The sequence below is a fragment of the Symsagittifera roscoffensis genome, chromosome 2 (genome assembly GCF_963678635.1).
Source record: "Symsagittifera roscoffensis chromosome 2, txSymRosc1.1, whole genome shotgun sequence".
NCBI classification, from domain to species: domain Eukaryota; kingdom Metazoa; phylum Xenacoelomorpha; order Acoela; family Convolutidae; genus Symsagittifera; species Symsagittifera roscoffensis.
This window is the reverse complement of record NC_087063.1, coordinates 25,357,462-25,380,761: the sequence shown is the minus strand read 5'-3', so window position 1 is coordinate 25,380,761 and position 23,300 is coordinate 25,357,462. Positions and strand designations below refer to the sequence as shown.

Here is a 23,300-nt window from a genome sequence, read left to right as displayed (position 1 = left end):
CATTTATATATAATAGAAAAAGCAAGGGACCTAAAATTGAGCCTTGTGGTACACCACATTCTATTTTACTCCAGCTAGATGAAACACCATTTACTACAACTCGCTGTATGCGATTACTGAGATATGAGCTCAACCATTTTAAACAGTTACCCCTAAACCCATACATATCCAATTTGTATAGCAAGATATTATGGTCAATAGTGTCAAAAGCTTTCTTCAAGTCAAGGAAACAACTAAAAATTTCATTCGAAGAAGGATACATTCTAATTCTTTCGGTAAGCTCAGCAAGTGCATCAATTGTGCTATGCTTATTACGAAAACCAAATTGTTTTGCATAAAAGAGAAAAATTCTCTAAATATGAATAAATACGGTTATACATAATGCGCTCATAGATTTTACTCCAAACAATTAAAAGTGAAATTGGTCTATAATTGTTCTCATCAAGTTTTGATCCATCTTTATGAAGCGGCACTACTTTCGTTTTACAAAGTTCTTTAGGAAACACGCCTTTTGTGAATGATAAGTTGATTAAGAAGCTTAGATATGGTGCCACGACTTTCGCTGAAGTTTTCACAATAAGGTTACTGATGTTATCATCACCGGACGAGCTTTTACTATCTAGGTAATTTAGGACTTTAAAAACTTCTGTTTCGCATGTTTTTTTCAGAAGCATGGAATATGGAACATATTCAACGTTAAACCTATCAACATTAGGAACATCATTTTGAAGTCCTTTTCCAACTGTGGTGAAAAAATAGTTAAATTTATCAGCAACATCTCTCTGTTGCATTTTCGTTTTCATCAATGCATGATTGCAATGGAGGAATCTTGCTGTTTTTGTTACTTTTACCACTGATATCGTTTAAAATTTTATATGTCTGCCTTGAGTCTCCTATACAGTTTTTGAATTTATTCCAATAATAATTCTCTTTAGATAATTTTATTTCTTTCTCAAAACGATCTCTTAAACTTCTGAACGTTTGAAGCAGTTGATAATCATTCTGATTCAACTTCCATTTTTTGTGTGCATTATTTCGCTTTGTTCTAAGGTTTTTAAGTTTATTTGTGAACCGGGCGGGTTGCTTTGTGACCAATTTTTTCTTGGTTTTTAATGGTGCAAACATATTCAATACCTCTTCGAAAGATTTTGCGAACAATTTGAAAGCTGCATCTGCATCATTCATTTCAAAAATTACTATTTTATGTGAGGCCAATTTACTTTCCGCAATTTTTAAAAATTCTTCAACTTGGCTCCGACTTTTTAGGAATGATGTATCGCGAAACGGAACTTCATTATTAACAATTTGACACTTTATGACCCATTCCAAGAGTATTGGATAATGATCTGATAAATGTTCACTATTTAGTACCATTGAATGAGGTTCAGTTAAATTGCCGAAAATGAAATGATCCAAACAAATTGAAGAGGTGGCTGTAACGCGAGTTGGTTCACGACCGTTTATCGAAAAACCATTTGAATGAATACAATTTAAATAATTTTGGCTCAGTAAGTTATCAGGTATTATATCAATGTTAAGATCACCACAAAGAATGAACGGATGATTTGCACTTTTGGAATTTTCCAAAAACTCATCAAGCCTATCAATGAATTGCATTTTGTTTGATTTTGGTGGGTTATAAATCACACATAATGAGAATTTATAGCCATTTTTTAAGATGTCGACCGTTAAGCTTTCTTCTGAAAATGAATCAAGTTGATTCAGCAAGCAGCATGTTTTTCTTGCTTGGATCATTACACCACCACCTGGTGTTTCGCGATTTTTTCTAAAATAATGATTATAACCATTGATTAACCAGCTTTCACTTGGATCATTTTTTGTCAACCAAGTTTCCGTTATACAAATTATATCAGGTGGAGACTCAGGGCTTAGAATAAGTGCTTCCAATTTGTCGAAGTGCGGTTTTGAAGATCTTATATTTAAATGTAGCACCGAAACTTTGGAATTTTCAGTTTTATTAATTAAAGTACTGTTATTCTGTGAAATATTTGGTTTTGAATTAACGACATTAACATCACTAGATTGTTTACGATCCTCCTTTATCTCCTGCTTCGTGGAAAACACTTTGGAAGCAATTCATCACATCTTGAAATCTGTATTTCAAGGAACTCCCGCCTTCGTAAAGTCCATCGATACGATATAGTCGCTCGTCTGCCTTCCATATATAATGGATTACACCTTCTCGGGTCCACGCAGATTTAATTCGGCAATCACTCTTCATCATTTTTATGAAATTGACACGAGCCTTTGATAAGTCTTCAAAGACGCTTATATTTTTCAAACCTTCTTTATCTGCCATCTTTTTTTTTGTTTCGCAGCAAGTTGATTTTGGCGATTCTTCTGGCGAAACGAACGATAATTGGTTTGCCTCTATTTGATCGAGATGGCAATCGATGAGCTATTGAGATATCTGACGCTCGCACATTTGCACCAACATCATGAGAAATCTCCACTACCTTCGCTATTGTTGTATCAAAGTTCTCACGATTATTCTCCCCTTCCAAACACTCGGGGATTCCTAGAATTCTTAGGTTATCTCGTCGATTATATGATTCAAGTTTTTCTGCTTCAGATAAAGTCCTAAGATAGCTGACATTCGCCTGAGATGCTATTTCCATTTTGGAGGATGAGATGATTTCCTTCTTCATGTTGTTTATTGCGGACTCAACAGCGACGTTGATTGCAGTCATTAGTTGATCCTTGATTTGCTCTACAAGGCTGGGTATCAACAACTTCATTGACTCTTCAATGCTATGCTTCAGCTTCCCAGTCACATCGTCCTCTGAATTTTCTTCGTCACATGGGCTCAGTACAATATTTGGCCGTTTTGGTGTTGGTTTTGATACTGGAGTCTGATCATGATACCTCAGTCCCGGCACATCTGTGTTTCTCTCAATTAAAAAATCATTTGCATCAGTAGCATCACTAATCGAATCCATCTGCCCTCTCTATTTAATAAGTTTATCACAACAATTAGGCTAATTGAGGCCATAAAACCTCACATGAGCATCGATTTTATGGTCTAACGAATGATTTTACAAGGTTAATTATGAAGACCAAATATGTTTTTCATGGCCTAATCCATTTGTATGTCAATTTTCATGACAATCGGACAATGCGAACAGTAATTTTAATCATAAAAAAATGCAGGTGGGGGGGGGGGGGGGAAGGAAAACGAGCCGTCCTACCCTCTGTTGGCCAGCTCGCAACACGTTGGCGCGACTGCGGCGGTCACTATTCTGCTGTATAGTTTTCTTGTTTGAACAGCAGAAAATTAGTGTAATAATTTGTTGGCCCACAATTCGACCAATCAGAAATCGAGTTGAATAATTTTGGTACAAATGGTACCAATTTTTCATTTTGGTACAAATGGGACTTCACCATTGCACGTGCTCGGAAGAAATTGATTGAGTTGGAAAGACGGCTCTTTTTCCTTTTGCCCCCAACCTCACTCAAACATGAACTTTATGGTTTAACGAGTGGTTTTACAAGGTTAATTATGATGACCAAATATGCTTGTAAAGGCCAAATCAGTCTGCATGTCAATTTTTACGGCAATCGGACAAAGTGAACAGTAACTTCAAATATAAAAATTTGCAGGTGGGGGGGAAAAGGAAAAAGAGCCGGAAAGACATAACCCACTGAATATTTGACTAGAAGATGACTGGAGTAAATAACACTCCATCCCAACAAGTGATAACCAGATTAGATCACGATAAATATGAATTAAATATTAGAATCAGTTGCGGATGCAGGTGGGGGAGGACGCACCTCCTCCCTCAGAAATAAAACCCCCGCCTTTTGCACCCTCAGTTCCGTGAGTCAATAGGTCAAATCGCCGTGACTCCTACACTTTCATGCCATACAACTTAATTCCAACTTTTAAAATTTACTGTAAGAAAAGAATCAATAATTCAGCTCCTTCTAAATGGGTACACACAGTTAAATTTGGGTGAGGTTGGATCTTGACTTCAGGGGAGATCAAGGAAAGATCTTAATCTGGTTATCACAGTCACGTCGCGATAATCACGTGACCAAAATGTCCATGGCACACAATAACAATAACAACGTCAATGTGGCCGGACATGGCCAGCAGGCGTCTACTATGCGTGACGTCATCAGACTGTTCCAGGAGAAAGAGGAGTTAGAATTGGAACTGAAAGAGGCAGAGGAGCTGCAGTTGCAACTAGAAGAAGGTTGGAAACAAAGAACCTTTTTACCCCAATCTCACTGCAAAACAAAGATTGGATATGAGAATCAAAAATTCTGGGATACTTGAGTAGCGACCTGAGATTAGGCTCTTTTCCACTCCGAGACCCCCCCCCCCCTTCGCTTATCAAATTTTCAGTTTCTACAGTTGTCTTACGTTTTATTATGGCTGAATGCGTGATGTTAACGATGAAAGGTATGAACAGCAAATGTTTTCACAATAGTTAGTATGTTCACCATGCAAATTTTCATTGCATCATAACTAACGTATAAATTAGTTTTCGAACTGAAATTTACATGTGGGCAGTGTAGTGGAAAAGAGCCTGATATTCTGTTTTTCCGTCCATTGAAAACGGGGATATAATTTTGTCTTCTTGTATTCCAGTTTTTTCTGTTTTTTTTTGTTTTCCGTACGAAATCAGGTACCACGAACAACACAGAGGCGAAGCTGAGCTGATTAAAACAGCATGACACTGAAGAGATAGCAAAAAAACTTCGAGAAGAAAAAATTGATACAATGAACTAAAAAAAAACTTCAAAAACGAAAAAAAAACGCACTTTTTTTTCATGATTAAATTTATTCAATTTCTGGCTCTTTTCCACTTTCTCCCCCACCTTTCAAAATATCGATTTTTATGTTCGTTTTACGTGTTTTTACGGCTAAATGCGTAATGTTACGATGTAAAGTATGAAGAGCAAATCTGTTTATAATTGTCAATTTGTTCACCATGCCAATTTTCATTGCATTATGACAACGTTAAATAAGCTTTTCAAAAATGAGTTTGAAGGGGGGGGGGGGGACTGGAAAAGAGCCCAATTTCTTTCAAGACAACCTTGTGCATTTGATTTTGACCATTCGAAAAATAGATCAGAGTCTATTCGATCCTTAAAAACCGAAAATTCGTAGAAAACAAAATATTAGGTAGAAAAACGACAAACAAAATTAAAACCGACAGCCAATAAACAGAAAATCGACCAAAACGTACTGTTTATATATTGTCTACGATTGCTTTTTATGTAGTTAATGCAAGACCGAATTCGGAAATTAAACCGCAGAAAACTTGATACACAACAAAAACATAGCAAAAACTAGCAGACAGAAATTTTTTAATCAAAATTGTCTGGAAAAAAAAACAATTTACAGAGCTGTATCAACCATTTTGGCAGAATAAAGTTTTAAAGCAAAAAAAAATAAGAAGTCAAGGTTACTAAAATTACAAACATCAGAGCTACATCTAAAAGCAAAACACTAAAAGCAAGTATATTGTTAAAATCGATTAAAAAAACAACAATTTTACAATTTGAGAACTAAGCCGACAAAATATTAACAAAATGATGTGCCGACAATTTTTTTGAAACGGAAATTTTTTTATTTGAAAAAAAACAGGTCCTGTCAGGTTCAAACCCAGGACATTTGTTGACGCAGGCGTTTGTTGCGTGCCGGATACACATAAAAAAAGGAAATGATCAAGAATTGAACCTAAATTTACAATTTCTAATTTAGACCAATCTATGCTCAAAATTAGTTACGGGAAAAAATCTAGTACAAGATTGCAATAATCTTGCTTATCGCATGGGTAATATGAACATTAGGAAAACAAGCCGACAGAATTAAAGCCGAACAATTGCCAAAAATCTGTCCCACATTTTGAATTTACTTTTGAAAAACTATAGGCAACCAATAACTTAACCATGCTATTACTTAACCATGCAGAGGTACACAGACCATGCAACAGGTATAAAACATACTGATTAGCATTTCAACATGCTGTGAACAAAGTTAAGTACGGGAAAAATGTTTCTCGCAAGTGTTATCATCAAAATCGGTAAAGTGATTTATCAAGTCAAAGCCCTTTCAGTTGTGATTCAAATGAAATCAAAAAAGTTTCAAAATGTTGCCGCGGTATTGAAAAAAAATCAGGTTTGAAATTTTTGAGAGCGAGCAGGCTTACAAAAGTTTTTTTTTGCATTTAACTTAGGCCGTGAAGACCAGATGTTGTGGGCGATATAACCAGACCTCGAGATTAGGTGTTGGTATTAGGAAATGAGAAAGCATGTTTTTAAAATATCAGTTGAGATACCAAAATTGCCAGAAAATAAACCCCCCGACCAGTCCGCCGTTTTCTTATTCCAGATTTTAAAAATTACTTCTTTCCTTATGTTTGCCACAGCCTAATTAGTCTGCATGCCAATTTTTGTAACTATCAAACAATGTGAACAAAAATCAATTGAAAAAACTCGCTGCCGGAGGGAAAGAAAAAGAGCAAAACTTAGGTTTATTTCGGTTAAATTAGTATCGGAAGCTTCATTTGTCGCTTCCTTGCCGATAGAACATTTTAAATAACCAAAAAAAAATCTGAAAAAAAACTTCTGTTTACTGTTTAACTTTCTGATTATACAGTGCAGATTTAATGTATCCGGACAAAAGACACACAATTGAAACTAAACAAGCGTTTTTTTCTCAAACTGGGATGATTTAAGACAAAATATTGAATACACTGCTTGTTTAAAATTTTAGCAGAACCAATATGCGCTAATTTCGAAATTCGGGCCCAAAATTTATTAACTTTTGGCTTTTTATTCAATAAAAAATTACTCTGAAACTACTGGGTTAATTAAAGACAAACTTATATCAAAATGAGCCTCTTATAGAGCCTAACAAACTTTAAAAAGATATTATCTTGAACTGTTTAAGCAAAGCGTTTTAAAATTATTTTCAAATAAAAAACTGGTATTCTAAACAGTAAAATTGCTTTAATTTATACGTTTTAATTCATTTATACGTTTTATTGGAGTTTATACTTTTCTTAAATTTGCTGGATTCTATAGGAGGCTCAATTTGATATAATTCTTGTCACAGTAATTGACCCGGTAGTTTCAGCGTAATTTTTGATTGACTAAAAAATCAATATTTTTTCAATATTGGCCTTTTTTGAACAACCTCAACTTTCGAATTTCAAATTTTAAAAAAATAGCCTTAAAATCTTCAAATTTCTAGAACACTTATGATCGGCAATTTTTTGATAAATATTAACTAAAGTTTGAGAAAACTGTATCAAAGGTAAAATATAATTAATTCCACTTTCAAAACTAAAAGTCGATCACGTTTTTGTGACCTTTACACTTTTGCTGCTCGATAGTAGAGGTTGCCATCTTTCTAAGAAATGAACTAAACTTTAAATAAATCAAAAGTCAAACCACAAAAAAGTTCAATTGAGCGTGAACGAATTTTAAGACTTTTCCTGAAAAAAAAATAAAACAAATCATCATCCCCTATATAAGAGTCTGAACTACGTTCATCGAACCTTAAAAATAATTCATTTTTGGGGTAAAAATTCGGGTCCTCATTTCGCAAAACGAAATATATCATATTCATTCTGCTGAACTTTAAGCAAATTCTGTCTTCATCGTTTTTCGTCTTAAATCAACCCAGTTCGAAAAAAAAACAAATTTTCAGTTGTCAGGTTTTGTGCGTTTTGTCAGGATAATTTAAATCAGCAATGCAGACTCAGTAATCAAAAAAAGCGTCACTATAACGCCATTTGAGGTGTCGTAATGAGAGAGCAAAAAAATACTTTTTTAATCAAATGAATTTGAATTGAATTTAAAAAAACTCAAAAGTCAAACAGTAAAAATTAAAACGTAAGCTTGAAGTTTTTGTAAAAAACACAAAAAATAAACCAACACGAGCTATATAAATGTCTTCATTTTGTTCAATGGCAATCAATCAAAATTGGTAAAGGTATAATTACAAAACTACAATACGACTTTCAATTTAAAAAAACTTAAATCAGAAAAACCTATGCTTTGGAACTTATGCCGGCAAAAATTAGGCCGACCATCAAGTCCAACGATTCTTTCTCCCTCCCGACACTAAAATTTTCACCGCACTCGAGAATACACGCTCGTTAGCAAAAGAAACAGCAAAATACTCCACTCGACACGAAAGAAAAAATGAGCCTTTCGTCAAAGATAAATAAGTATGTTTGCAACCTTCGATGAGCAAAAACAAATGTGTCTGCAATAGGACTGAAGGACGAGTTGGAGTCGATTGAAAAGGAGTACGAGGACAAGACTACTGTGATGTACAGAGAGGCATTGGACCAGGTGTACGCTGTGAGCAGACAGGTAGCCGAGAAGAGAAGAGAGGACGGAGTGGAGGAGGCTGAACACAATCAAGCTATCCGCACACTCGAACAGAACCAAGTCACTCTTACTAAGGTTGGCATTTTTGTAGCTCCCGACCCAATTCACTGCAGGGCCTTCTAGAGGAGTGGGAGAGAGGTCATCTATTTTGCCGCAGCCGTTCCCGCCTTAAAGAGGTGGATGACATTGGAAGCCATCCGACCTAGAAATTGGTAGTTCGACGCTTGCCAGTTTCCAAGCTTGTTGCTCTAGGCTGAGGGACCATATAACAATCCAGAAACAATAAAATGTATAACAATTGAATGAATACATTGATCAAATTGAATGCGAGATTTAGTTAAGTCTGCTAGTTTTTTCAACGCGCTCAGCCAGGGGCGGATCTAGGATTTTCTCGTGGGGGAGGAGGATTTTCCACATTGCGCGCGCTTCCCCTCATAATTATTCAATATAGGCGCCTTTAGAAAATCTTAGGGTCCGTCAGCCAAAAATGTATATCCTAAAATAGTACAAAGAGGGGACCCTTTGGGTCGGCAGGGGGTCGAATCCCTGAGATGGGGGGGGGGGGTCCCGTAAATCCGCCCATGCACTCAGCTACACTAAGTGAGAATTATTGCAAAACTAAAGCCAATGAACAAAGCTAGCCAAAATAATTTTAATCAGCAGTTAGCAATAATCGAACTTCAAGAGTAGTTACAGATTCGCTCCAACAACTTCTCAATCCTCAGTTTTAGGAAAAACGGGAGAAATCGATGCTTATAGACGAAATCAAGGAGGATTTGAGAAAAATCCAGAAGACAATGAACAACGAGCGGGAGTTCCGGGACTCAATAGACTGGCTGTGTGAGAAGTACAGTGGACAGCCGGTGGCTGATGCGGCTGACATTATGCTGGATGTGGAGAAAGACCACCAGCTATTTTTGTTCCAACAGGCGTACAAAATGAACAGACAAATGTCGGCTCATATCTCAAAGGAGAAGTACAACTTCAGGGTAATTAAAATTGATTCAATTTTCAAGGCTCAGTCTTCCTAAATTCACTCCCTTATTTTTCACCCTTAAAAATAGGCAGCTTCTCAGTCTTATGTGTTTAATCTGAAATAAATTTTGAAAAGATTATATTCATCTTACATATCGTGCCAAAATAAAGCAAAACATGCCAGAATGCCAAAAATAGGTCTTTTTACGGAAAAAAAAAACTGTACGTTTGAAAGCGATCGCGAAAAATCGAAAGATTGAGGCTCATTACATATCAAACGATTCAAGCGCAAATACATAATGAGCTCAAAATTAAAAACTATCTACGCTGACACTTATCAACTACAAAAAAATTGACCGTTGGTCACAGTTAAAGATGAAAACAATCTCTCCCTTTCTAATTTATGTGAAAATGATCTTTGACTTTGATATTTAATCCACAGAGGCAAATCTGAGCATCGCATCACTAGCGAAACAAAAACAAAAGATAAACGACTACCGGTCTATCACATACTAAGTATTACAATTTCACAAAAACGATCCACTAGTTTTTCAAGTTTCAAGGAAGCTGTAGAAGGAAAAAAATCTATCGATGACTTCGAAATAGCAACAAAAATAGCCAACAGACATGGCCATTTCAATAACAATACACGGCAGACGATTTTACTGGATCCATAGCTGATTTGTATTCCGCTGTGAAAGGTTACATCTAAAATCCACTTTCAAAACCAGGTGTTAATTACGTTTTTTCGCGTGATTTCCATTTCAGTAAAAAAGAGCCTAAGTTGCCTAATTTTCAGCAAATTAATGAACTGAAATTTCAAATTTAGCCAGAAAAAAAGCAACAAAACTACCTTTGGTTAAAAGTCAGCAGTGATAGTCCCGTCAGAATTTCAAACTTGGTGACAATTGTTTTATTCAACTTATTTTAAAAATTCCAAAAATCATGGGAACTTCACACTTAGAAAAAAAACAAAAAAGATTTGACCAATCATATTAAGTGGCAATACTTGCAACCCCTGACAGCACTCCTCAAAAGTCGAAAATTTCAATTGTGAAATTTCGTAATTTAGGCTTTTAGAATACTATAAGAAAAACATCAGATCTCGATTTTAAGCCTTTGTCAGTTATATCAGGAGGTAAGATTTTACAACGCCTTTGAGTACCCTGGCATTAACTCAAGGGTAATCTTTCAAATTTTGTGCAGTTTTTTCTCTAAATTAAATGGAATTAAATGGAACTAAATCATTAAAAACTAGCGTATCTCGTAAATTAGAAGGATTTGGATATTCATATTTGGAGGCCAAATTCACAGCCCCTGGGAGAAACCTAACAGCACCCCGTCATAGGTTGCTAGTTTGAAATTTGTCATATATACGAAAAATATAGGAACATACGAAAAATGTAGTACCAAATCATTGGCGCTCCTACGGATTCTAAAACGTCAACTTTAGTTAACATTTTAACCGTTGCAAAATATTGGCATTTTAACAGATGAACAAAGGGAATTCTTTGAAGTGTGGCAAGTTTGGCAGCTCATTTTAGGGTAGTGTAAAGATGGGCTCATCCGTCTTTTATATCTATCCGTTTATCTATAAATTATTTGAGCGCGTTTGACTTGACACATTGACAAAAAAGCTATTTAAATTTTTATGATTCGCGCTTTTTTGATAACATTAAGCCAACCTGAGAAAACTGGATCAACAGGTAAATTTTTTATTTCGCTGGAAATCTAAAAATTAAATTCCATTTTCGAAACTAGAAATCGTTCACGAATTTTTGCGCCATTTGCACGTTTGTATTTGGAGAGTGCTATTTACGTCACTTTTAGCAGATGCATTTCAATTGAACTCAAAAAATGCATATATAACTAAGTGCATCAATATTTTGAACTGAAAAAAAAACATACTGAAAAAAAAATAAGCAAAACCTATAAAAGAGTCTTCATTATGTTCATTACTCTTAATATAATGAAGCACGCATTTAAATATACAATAGATTATTTTTGACACTTTTAAAAAATAATTTAACCATTGTGAGAAAACTGGATCAAGGTTTAGATTTTTCGACCCGCTGGGAAATCTGAAAATAAAGTCTACTATCGAAACTAGAAGTCGCTGACGTTTTTCAGCTCGATTTCCATTTCATAATTGGAGAGCACAATTTATTTAACTGTTTGCAGATGATATTGAATTGAACTCAAAATGTGCATGTAAATCTTAACACAAATCATGAATGTAAAAAAAATTACAGTTAAAAATTTTGAAAAATGATGCGCAAAACCTGTAAGCCACGTATATCCGACAAAATATTAATACTCGATGATTGCAATACCCTTCCGAGCCAGAATTTTAAAATCAATGTAAAACACATTTAAAAATATGAACAGTCAAAAACGACAGCATAATGATACGAAATTTTGAAATCTAATTTTTTTAAATGAAACTAATACATCTTCCACAACAAATCCTAGTCAAACGAAACAAAAATTCAAACATTGAACTTTCAAAAGAGGATAGTAAAAAATACCATTTTTTTCATTACTTTCAAATTTGTTATCGCATAACTTTGTGCTTCAATCAAAATTTCAAGAACAAGAGGCTTTTTGAATACAAAAATATAGTAATTTAGTTGAAACCACGTTATCCAAAAAATACGTTATTTATGCATTGTTTCTAGAGTAAAATTTGATCCCACCTGAAATTAATTTTTAAGCGAGTATAACTGAGCCGTTACACTTTTAAGAATAAAGGCGAAGCGGAGCACAAATAGCATTGCAAGCTAGCAGACAAAATTTAAACGAAACTGTAACCACAAAATACATTCAACCTATAAAAGTTTTCAATAAAGAATTTTATACAGAGAAGCTGAGCTTCGCAATTACTAGCGAGAACACGACAAAAAGCCGCTTGATAAAATGCAATAGGAAAAAGTAGAAATAAGCCTCGAATCAGTTCAAATGGCTACGTCTCGGATTAAATAAAGCATAGAACAGATGCTATGAAACTTCTAATGCTACAGATGTGATTATAGCAAAAAACCACAATATAAGTGAACACTAGTAATGAACACTTTCATTTGCGAGCTAGATTAGAAAAAAAAAGGTTCGTGACCCAACCCTCGTAAGACAGGCAAAAAACAATTCGCCTTAGAAACTGTGGAACATAAATTGTTTCAGGCAATAAAACACAAGCAGAACCCATTTAAACAACAAAAAATCATTAAAAAATTATTAAAAATTGAAGCTGGTACAAAAACTATAGAGCAATTTTTAATTAAAACAGAAAAAAAATTGATTGGAAAATTATAAACACACGAGCTTTGAAAAAACAGCTTGACTAGCTTACCAGATATAAATTGCATTTCAAAAATCAGCAGACGAAAGTAGGACGGAAACCACAAATCCGAAAAATCAATATTTTTTCAACAATTACTAGCAGGCCCACCAACTAAAATTGCTCATCAAAAAATGACACCAATTAACCTAAACAAAAAAAAGATTGGATGAATGGTCAACCGTGGATGTATGAATGGATGGCTGGATGTATGTATGAAAAGCTGGATCGAAGGATGAGTGATTGAGTGTATGGATGGCTTGATGAATGGCTAGACTGATAGGCGGATGAATGAATGGTTGGTTATCTGATTGGATGGATTTCTAGATCAACAGATTGCTGGTTAGATGGCCGGATTGATAGCCGGTTGGATGAAATGATGAATGGTAGGATAAACGAATGGTTCGATGAATGGCTGGTTCGTTAAATGGACTAGAAGCCTGAATGCTTAATTTGTTGGTCGGATAAATTGATGAAATGGCACAATAGATAGCTGGATGTATGGTTGCGTGGATGCACAAATGGATGGCGGCGTGGCTGGTTGAATGGATTGTTGATTGAGGGATGACTCAAATAAATGGAGGATTCATTACTGGTTGGAAAGAATTTTACACAGGCGAAGCTGCGCTTCGCAAACACTAGAGAGAACACGAAAAAAGCAGCTCCTAGAGTTCTAAAAAATTCAAAAAGAAAAAGTAAAAATTAAGTCTCGAATTAGTAAAAATTCGGCGACATCTCGGACTCGAAATTATGAACTACTGCAACCTAAAAGTCTCACGCACTAACCACATTGCCACGGTCGCTTAGTCCATGACAAACACTAGCCACAGATAAAGCCGAGAACAGATGCTTTGAAATTTCCAATGCTATAGATCGTGATTAAGGCAAAACAGCAAACAAGTGAACAGTTTTATTTGCGATTTAGGTCAGAAAAAAAATTTGTACTAAAACATAATTTGCTCCCTAGCGTAAAAAAAATAATCAAACGTCAAACCGCGAAAATCAAATTTCAACTTGAAAACAATTTATAGACTTTTCCTGAAAAAGAAACAAACAAAGACAGCACGACCTACATATCAGTTTTCATTGCGTTCAATGAAAGTTAAAAGCATAGCCAACAGAGAGTTGGAAAAAAGTCAATTAACGCAATTAAACAAATAAAATGCCGACTTGTTTTTCGAAAAAAACTCAAATAAAACACCGAATAGTTTTTCGAAAAAATCTCAAAACTGAATCAAAAGGTAAATTAATTATTTCGATCGGGAAAGGAATTGAACATAACTTAAAAAGAAAGAAAAAGTCAAACCGCTGAAATTTGAATTCGAGCATCATCAAACTCATCAGGACCTAGATAAAAGTTTAAACTACGTTCATCGACTCTTAAAAATTATCACGATCGATATCCTATCTAAGTGATAATCACTTTGTTGTTACACTTAAAAAGAAAGTTTTTGAATGAATTTTCATTCTTAGAAGGATCTCGAAATTACATACTAAGGGGTTTCTTGAATAGTAGCAAAACGGGTGCGATTGGTAAGCAGATACAATGATAACTTCCAAAAGTTGATATTAACAGGACAGTTGTCGAGACCTCATTAGACAAAATTACGAGTTACTAGAGGAGAGAAACCGAGAGGTGGACTCCATGGAAAAATACATTAAAGATCTGCACGAGGACAATATGAAGCTCAAATCGTCTCTTGTAGAGACGCAGAGAATGGTGAAGGAGATGGTCAGTGAACTCAACGCCATCGACCCTTACCTTAAATGGGATCCATTTAAATCCCGAAGAAAGAGTTTCTGAGAAGATTATAATGAACAATCAGAATACGCCGATGAAAACAAGTGAATTGAACTCACGTGAATTTGCTTTGACTCTTTAGAAGATAGAAGGCAAGAACTTCCTCAGCAGGCCAAACGCCTAAAAAACAATCAAATCCTAGAATGTATTATTTGGCATTTACTTGCGACAAGGCAGTTAATTCACTTTTGATTTTATATTTGAAAAGATTTTTTTGAGTAGGGTAAGTAGACTTTTTGAGCCCTAAATCAAAGATGCTTTATGTCAAATTTTTTATAATTCGAAAATGCTTGCCAGAAAGACACAACCGGGGCTAGCTCCTGGATGATACAAATAAGAAATATTTGATATTTGATCACAGTTGATTCTAGAATCTATCTAACAAGTTTGATAGCAAGGTCGTCTTTAGATTCGAGTAGAAAATTCTCTTCTTTTCGGTCAAATCCTTATCAAATAATCTAGAATAGCCGTACTATATCATTCTCGCAGAACCCAAAAACAGAGAGCAAACATTCGCTACTTTTTTAATTCAATTATCCAGTTATCACGCCATGAGATATCTATCCATTGATAATTGGCTCTTTCACCGTACCAACAATGCCCGCGATTTTTTACCAAACGAAATTTACCTTAACGCTGCCCAATTCTGTTGAAATTTGTATGTGTTCGGAATGAGGTAATTAGAATTTCGTTTGGTAAAAAACCGCGGGCATTGTTCGGCGGAGTTCTTTCTGAACGGCGGAGTTCTTTCTGAACGTTGTAAAATCAATGGTTTACACGCCAAATTTTGGTCGGTTGTGATGGGTTAAAAGTAAACGGTAAAATAGTTTGCACTAACAGACATTTCCAGTGTTGTTGAACTTGAGCAACTCTTCGAACATGATCGGACCTGTCAGATGCCTCACCATTACCGACACTTCCCTTTCCACATTAGTTCCCTTATCACCATTAGCATTTATAGACAACCAATGTCTCTTCCAGCAACACTCGCTGTTGTCTTCCTCTACTACTTCTGATTTTACCAGCTGGAATGACTCAAACACGACAGTACTTGACTGCTCTGCATATCCACTGCTGTCTGCCGAAAGATGTTTACGATCCACCTGTCTATCTCTGAATATCTAAATTAATCAAACAAATATTATAACAACAAGATCAGCAACCCTGAAATAGTAACGAGAAATAAATACAAAAACATTGAAAAATTTCATATTTTGGGAGGTCAGTCGAAAATTAATCCAAAAACCGAAAAAAAAACAGATCATTCTTTCTCGACACTTTTTTTTCAAATATTGAAATTTTATACCTTTTGAAATTCTTGAATGTTAAACCTAAATTTGGAAACCAAATTGTCTTTATTATGAACATTTGACCCTCCAACAAGGCTTCTTTGGGGTACTCAAAATTGGCTGGAAAATGAACGGACCTAAGGCATAGTTATTTTCAAACACCTTCAGCGACGAGGTTGGAACAAAAATTGAAAATCTTAATAAAATAATTAGCATGCAACGCACCTCCGGAGCTTCAAACAGATTAATATACGTGAAAACTGCCTTTATGAAAATACATTTAAAAACGAGAGGTATGCAACTGTAACAATAGACGGTGACATCCAACAACGCGTTTGATTTCAAAAATTGAACTATAAAAAAACTTCCGCCTAGAGGTTCTTTTTAAACTATAATGGTCAAATCTCTATAACTCATGGGTTTCAGATCTTCGTATTTTGACATCGACAAAATCTAAAATGGATGACAGCATACAACTGCACTTTCTATATTTAGCGATTTCACAAGCAAAATCACGGAATTCATTAATGGAATCTTCTTTAATTTAGTTCTTTCTTTGCATTAGCTCATACATATCATTTGCTGCCATCAATAGATAAATCAAGCGTAACTAACTTCAGATTTTTTCTTTGTAGATGAAAAGTTTTGAACGGAGAGGTGAAGCTGAGTGTCGCATCAATTGCGATAAATAACAAGAAAGCCGCTAAGTCGGAAAAAAAATCGAAAAAAAACTCGATTTATCAAATTATTAAGTCACACTCCAGCTCAAAAGACCAACAGGTCACTAAGCCGATTTAATCTAGGCCAAACCTACCAAACCTGAAAACAAACACACACACAAACTTTTTTCGCTTGTCCAAATATGCAATTTGAGGCTTCAACCGATTTTTTATTGACCAAAACGTATTGAACTAAACAAAAGCTAACATTGTAATAAACTTTGCAAAATTATGCAGGAAAATGAGCACGTTATGTTAAACAAAAAACTGGACTGCACGTTGAAACTATGCTCGAAAGCTCGAGGGTAGAATATTCTATAACTCCCGCGTCGAACTTAATATAGAGGCGAGCTGCAATTACAACAAAAATAAACTGGAAAATGAGCTTTAGAAAACATGGCAAAAAACAGGATAAAAAACTCGAGCCTCCGGCCAAAGAACTATTTGCATTAACTACTGAGCATGGCATTATGGTATTACTACTCACTTTAATCTTTGATACTTATACTTCATTCTTCGATATCAGGCAGCAAAAAAGGACACTTAAATTCATCGGATAAGCCAGATATGCTGTTTAATTAAAAAATAAACGTCGCACAAAAATCTGGCGACGTTTTGCACAAAAAGTAATGCATGAATGACTATAAAAAAATCCAGGAAACACTTTTTTTACACAGAGATGAAGCTGCACTTCGCAAACACTAGCGAGAACACAACAAAAAATCAGCTCTATAAAGAGCAAAATAAAATGGAAATAAGCCTCGAACTAGTAAACATTCGGCTACGTCTCGGATTTGATCTGCGATAGAGAGTATGAGTCTCACGCACTAACCACGGACACTTAATAAGCCTAGCCATAAGTAAAGCAGAGAACAGATGCTATGCAAATTTTAATGCTACAGTGAAATTTCGAAATATGTGAACACTTTTATTTGCAAGTTGGGTTAGAAAAAAAGAAGGTTCGTAATAACACTACGCTAACCGCTAAAATTAAAAAAAAATACGAAATCAAGGCTAGTAGAATTGCAGCAGTAAATGAAAACAACAATCGAGTACAAAGATAACTGTATACAGCAAAAAAAAATGTGGCTACTAAGCCGACAAAAGATATGCACAAGATACAGCAAAAAATGTGGCTATTAAGCCGTCAAAACATAAGCAGACAAATAAGACCCGACAAATAAGAGCTAAATCATAACACTAAAAACAAGTATAATGTATTTAAAAAAATTAAGAAACAACAATTCTACAATAAAAAAGACAAATAAGCCGATTTTTGACAATAAGCCGATTTTTGACAAGTAAGACAATTTTTGAGAGGGAAAATTCCCCGTTTGAAAAAAAACAGCTCCTGGTCAGATTTGAACCCAAGACTTTTGCCACCCCATGCGTAATCGTTACCTCCAGACCAAGTGCGCGGGAGACGCAAATAAATATGAACTTATTATGAATTAGTTTAAATTCACCATTTCTAATTTTGGCGATTCTGTGAACAAAGTTCTTGACGAGAAAAAAATCTAGTACCCGATTGCAATATCCTTGCTTGTCTCAAAAGTAACTATCGCAATGTTAAATATCATTAAATAATGTCCATTTTGAAAACTTCAACAAAATGAGCAAAAATATTAGGATGGCGGCCACATTTGCAACAGCTAGGAGTCATATCTACAAAAATGAAATGCGTTGAGCAGTCATATTTGTAGTCAGTACATTAACTTCCTGGTAGTACTCTGAAAGCATTCCACCATATTGTTGAGAAATTCAAACTTGCAAACCTTTTTAGGTTAAGTTTTATGAAAACTAAGACGATTTGAGCAGTCAAACTTGGAGGATAGAGCTTCAACTTCTGAAATTACCTTGAGATCACCCCCATAAGAGGGTTGAAAAAAAGAATTGGTTCAAAATTTTTCAAATTAAGTTTTTTTTCAAAAATTTTAGAAAAAGTATTGAAAAAACATCGTGTTTGGTAAACTAAAATTATTTCAGCAGTCATATTCGGAGGAATGACTTACAATCTCAATGACTTCCCTGGCAGCAACCAGCTGTAGGGTTTTGAAACTCAGATTAAGTAAAAAAAATTATATTTCAGTTTTGAAAACTTTTGGACAAATCGTAAAAAAAAAACGTCATATCTCAAAAACTAAAGGCATTGGAGCAGTCACATTTGGAGGCAAACATTGCAGACCCTGCCCCCAGCTAAAGGGTTGCAATTTCGAATTTTATGAAATTAAGTAAAACTAAATTTTCTGAAAAGTTTTGAGAAAATTTTATAAAAAACGTCGCATCTCGGAAAATTAAAGCATTTGAGCAACCGTTCTTGATGGCAAGAGTCAAAAGCTGAAAGTACCCTGAGAGAGATTCACTATAGAGATGGGAACTTTTGTGAAATTTTATATCTAAATTCTTTAAAAAATTTTAAACTGACATGTGTCCCATCTCAGATACTAGTATTTGAGCAGTCGCATTTGGACGCAAGTTTTGCAAACCCTGAAAAAACCCTCAAGAGTACCCAATTACAGATAACTGTATACAGTACAAAGATAACTGTATACAGCAAAAAAAAATGTGGCTACTAAGCCGACAAAAGATATGCACAAGATACAGCAAAAAATGTGGCTATTAAGCCGTCAAAACATAAGCAGACAAATAAGACCCGACAAATAAGAGCTAAATCATAACACTAAAAACAAGTATAATGTATTTTAAAAAATTAAGAAACAACAATTCTACAATAAAAAAGACAAATAAGCCGATTTTTGATAATAAGCCGATTTTTGACAAGTAAGACAATTTTTGAGAGGGAAAATTCCCCGTTTGAAAAAAAACAGCTCCTGGTCAGATTTGAACCCAAGACTTTTGCCACCCCATGCGTAATCGTTACCTCCAGACCAAGTGCGCGGGAGACGCAAATAAATATGAACTTATTATGAATTGAGTTTAAATTCACCATTTCTAATTTTGGCGATTCTGTGAACAAAGTTCTTGACGAGAAAAAAATCTAGTACCCGATTGCAATATCCTTGCTTGTCTCAAAAGTAACTATCGCAATGTTAAATATCATTAAATAATGTCCATTTTGAAAACTTCAACAAAATGAGCAAAAATATTAGGATGGCGGCCACATTTGCAACAGCTAGGAGTCATATCTACAAAAATGAAATGCGTTGAGCAGTCATATTTGTAGTCAGTACATTAACTTCCTGGTAGTACTCTGAAAGCATTCCACCATATTGTTGAGAAATTCAAACTTGCAAACCTTTTTAGGTTAAGTTTTATGAAAACTAAGACGATTTGAGCAGTCAAACTTGGAGGATAGAGCTTCAACTTCTGAAATTACCTTGAGATCACCCCCATAAGAGGGTTGAAAAAAAGAATTGGTTCAAAATTTTTCAAATTAAGTTTTTTTTCAAAAATTTTAGAAAAAGTATTGAAAAAACATCGTGTTTGGTAAACTAAAATTATTTCAGCAGTCATATTCGGAGGAATGACTTACAATCTCAATGACTTCCCTGGCAGCAACCAGCTGTAGGGTTTTGAAACTCAGATTAAGTAAAAAAAATTATATTTCAGTTTTGAAAACTTTTGGACAAATCGTAAAAAAAAAACGTCATATCTCAAAAACTAAAGGCATTGGAGCAGTCACATTTGGAGGCAAACATTGCAGACCCTGCCCCCAGCTAAAGGGTTGCAATTTCGAATTTTATGAAATTAAGTAAAACTAAATTTTCTGAAAAGTTTTGAGAAAATTTTATAAAAAACGTCGCATCTCGGAAAATTAAAGCATTTGAGCAACCGTTCTTGATGGCAAGAGTCAAAAGCTGAAAGTACCCTGAGAGAGATTCACTATAGAGATGGGAACTTTTGTGAAATTTTATATCTAAATTCTTTAAAAAATTTTAAACTGACATGTGTCCCATCTCAGATACTAGTATTTGAGCAGTCGCATTTGGACGCAAGTTTTGCAAACCCTGAAAAAACCCTCAAGAGTACCCAATTACAGGGTTGGGAACTTCAATATTTTTTTAATATTAGTTTTCTTAAAACTCGAAAAAATATATCATAAAACACGCCATATCTCGAAAACTACCTAGATTTCAGCAGTCATATTTGGAAGCGCAATTTGCAACCACTGAGATGACCCCGACAGAACCCACATACGGAGTTGGGAATTTCAAATTTTTTCGATTTTTTAAAATCAAAATTTCTGAAAATTTAAAGAAAAACATACGAAAAAGGCCATTTCTCGGTAACTAAAATGATGTGAGCAGTCATATTTAGAGGAAAGATTCAACCCCTGAAAGTATCCTGATAGCGCCATACTTTAGAGATGGGAACTTCAAATATTATGAATTTTAATATATTAGTTCTTTGAACAAATTCAAAAGACATAAGAAATGTCAGATCTCCAAAACTTGAAGTTTTTGAAACGTCGCATTTGAACCAAGATTTGCAGTTCCAGAGATAACCCTCAGGGTTAAAAATTTTAAATTATTTCAATTTTTTTGATTTTTTTTTTTAAAAACGGCATCCCTGAAAACTTCAGCAGACATATTAGGAGACTAGATTCAACCCCTGGAAGTACCCTGACAGCACCCCACTGTAGAGATGGGAAACGTCACACCTCGGAAACTAAAAGTATTTGAGCAGTCGCCTTTGGTGACGAAATTCGTAACCCCTGGTCTTCTGAGAGAACCCATATTAAAGGCCTGGCAAAATCAAGTATTATTTTTTTAAATTTTAAGTTTTCTGAAAACTTTGAAAGTAATCACAAAAATCTTCGTATCTCGTAAACTAAAAGGATTTAGGCATTCACTATTGGAGGCCAAATTAACAAACCCCTTGGGGAACCCTGACACCATCCCACTATTGATAGATAATAATTGTGGTTTCTGCAATTCGCAGAGGATCTATGAAAGGCAATCCAGTCTCTCTAACTTAGAGAAGTTAAATCTACGAAAACAAGGAGTCACATCTGAGAACATAGACGATCAAAAACTACGTCGCAGGAATTCTTTTAATTGATTTGATGCCGACATTGAAGATAGGGAGGATCTTTGTATTCCGCAGTGTTTTAGTTTTTATTTATTTTTTGTGCTCAAATACCACAAAATCGGTATGGGTTTACTGACGAAACTTCTCATATCGATACTGATTTGATTCTAATAATATTGTGCCGACCAATGAAAATAGGGAGGAAAATTGTATGCCGGAAACAGATAATTTCAAAAAAAAATTGGACTTCATCCAAAACCTTGTTTCTCTAATAAAAAAAGAGTGAAACTTATAGAGAATATGTAATTTTCCCAAAGACGTCAGATTTGGTACGGTAGTTATCTAGTTGTCAAAAAACTTCAAAAAACGTTCAACAATTCATTGTTTTTTTTCGGCGACCATTACACTTTGTGGGAAAAAAATGGGCGAAGCCACTTACACAGGGGAGCTTCCACTAACCTGTTCTTTCGATTGAAACTAAAATCTCAGACTAGTGAGGACACTTTTTAAGAAGAACATAATTTGGTATGAAAACTTTGGACGTAGCCACCATAGCAGGGGAGCTTCTCACAACTCGTATTTTCGATTGAAATTAAAATCTGGATTGGATTTAGGACAGTAGTTTTCGCGGAAATTCAAAAAGTTTCGAAAAACGGTCAAAAAATGAAACCTTTGGGGTAAAGATATATAGAAGTAGCCGCGGGATTAGAAATTGAAATAACAGTAAAAAATCACTATCTAGTCTATTCTCAGAAACATAGTTTTTCGTGTAGAAAAATTTGACGCAGCCGCTAATTTGAGGAAGCTTCCACGACCCATCCTTTGGACTCAAAATCTCAGATTTGGAAGTATAATTTTGGAGAAAAGTCTAAAAACTCAAAAACAGTGAAAAAGAAAAACTTTTGACCATTCTGAGGTCCATAACATTTTGTGCAAAAAATTTGGGAGTAACCGCTAAATTTGAACAGAAAAATTGAAAAGTTGGAAAATATGGACAAAAAACTAAAAATTCGACTTTTCCGAGGGCCATAAATCTTCGTGTAATAAATGGGTGTAGCAACTTAAGCAGTGGAGCTTCCCACAACCCGTCCTTTATTGAAATCAAAATCTAAGATTTTGGTCGATAGTTTTTAAGAAAATGAAAGCAAAATCCAATGAAAGTTTGAGTCAACTATTTCTTCCACAGATTTTTTAAAGGTTGTAGAAAGTGGGGTAAAGTAAAAAGAGACAAGGAGATTATACAGGCACACAGAGTGGGCGAACTTTCTGTTGGTTCCCCTTTTTTGAAAATCGACAGTAGTTTTGAGAAAACTTTAAATTTTTGAGAAGAGCGATAACTTTTTTAAGAGCAAAATAAATTTTTAAGCCCGATCCCAATAATTTTTCATAAAACTTGTTTTTATCAAATAGGAATTTCGAGCGAACAAAGTGAGCAAAAAGCTTATGAAACTGATGAAACTAACTGTTACTTAGTTTTACTCAAGTAAAACTTGTCATCGAAAAATTTTTGGCACCTTTTGGGAAATAATAATTTACAATGGCGAAGCGGAGATTGGCAACTCTTGCGATGCAAGGCACACATTGCGGTAAAAAATAGTGAATGAAAGAAGACATGTCAAAAAAAGTTATGAAAAATTGTTGGAACAAATTACTTGAAAAATTAACTACAAAAAAGTTGAAAAATTACTGCAACAAAAAAATTCATATTTGTATCGGATGAAGTTCATTATTAGCCCTTAAAAAGTAGACAACCTTCACCTAGCGGCAACAAAGACGAAAAACTTTAGGTCAAAACCTAATGACCCGAAAACAAA

The 23,300-nt window shown here is 34.8% G+C and overlaps 2 protein-coding genes across 2 annotated transcripts in view; both read right to left on the bottom strand.

Moving 5' to 3' along the window:
• LOC134840456 (proteasome subunit beta type-7-like) overlaps positions 1-2,999 on the bottom strand; it is a 287,503-nt gene extending 284,504 nt beyond the window's left edge. Inside the window, exon 1 of the mRNA XM_063856264.1 lies at positions 2,972-2,999. The gene's annotated coding sequence lies outside the window, so the exon portion shown is untranslated. The remainder of the gene's footprint in view (positions 1-2,971) is intronic.
• The window catches only part of LOC134840454 (calmodulin-lysine N-methyltransferase-like), a 525,993-nt gene that overhangs the window by 12,055 nt on the left and 490,638 nt on the right, over positions 1-23,300 (bottom strand). Inside the window, exons 3-4 of the mRNA XM_063856261.1 lie at positions 15,325-15,607; positions 14,546-14,606 (exon numbers count right to left, since the gene is read on the bottom strand). Coding sequence (XP_063712331.1) covers positions 14,546-14,606; positions 15,325-15,607 — 344 coding nt within the window. The remainder of the gene's footprint in view (positions 1-14,545; positions 14,607-15,324; positions 15,608-23,300) is intronic.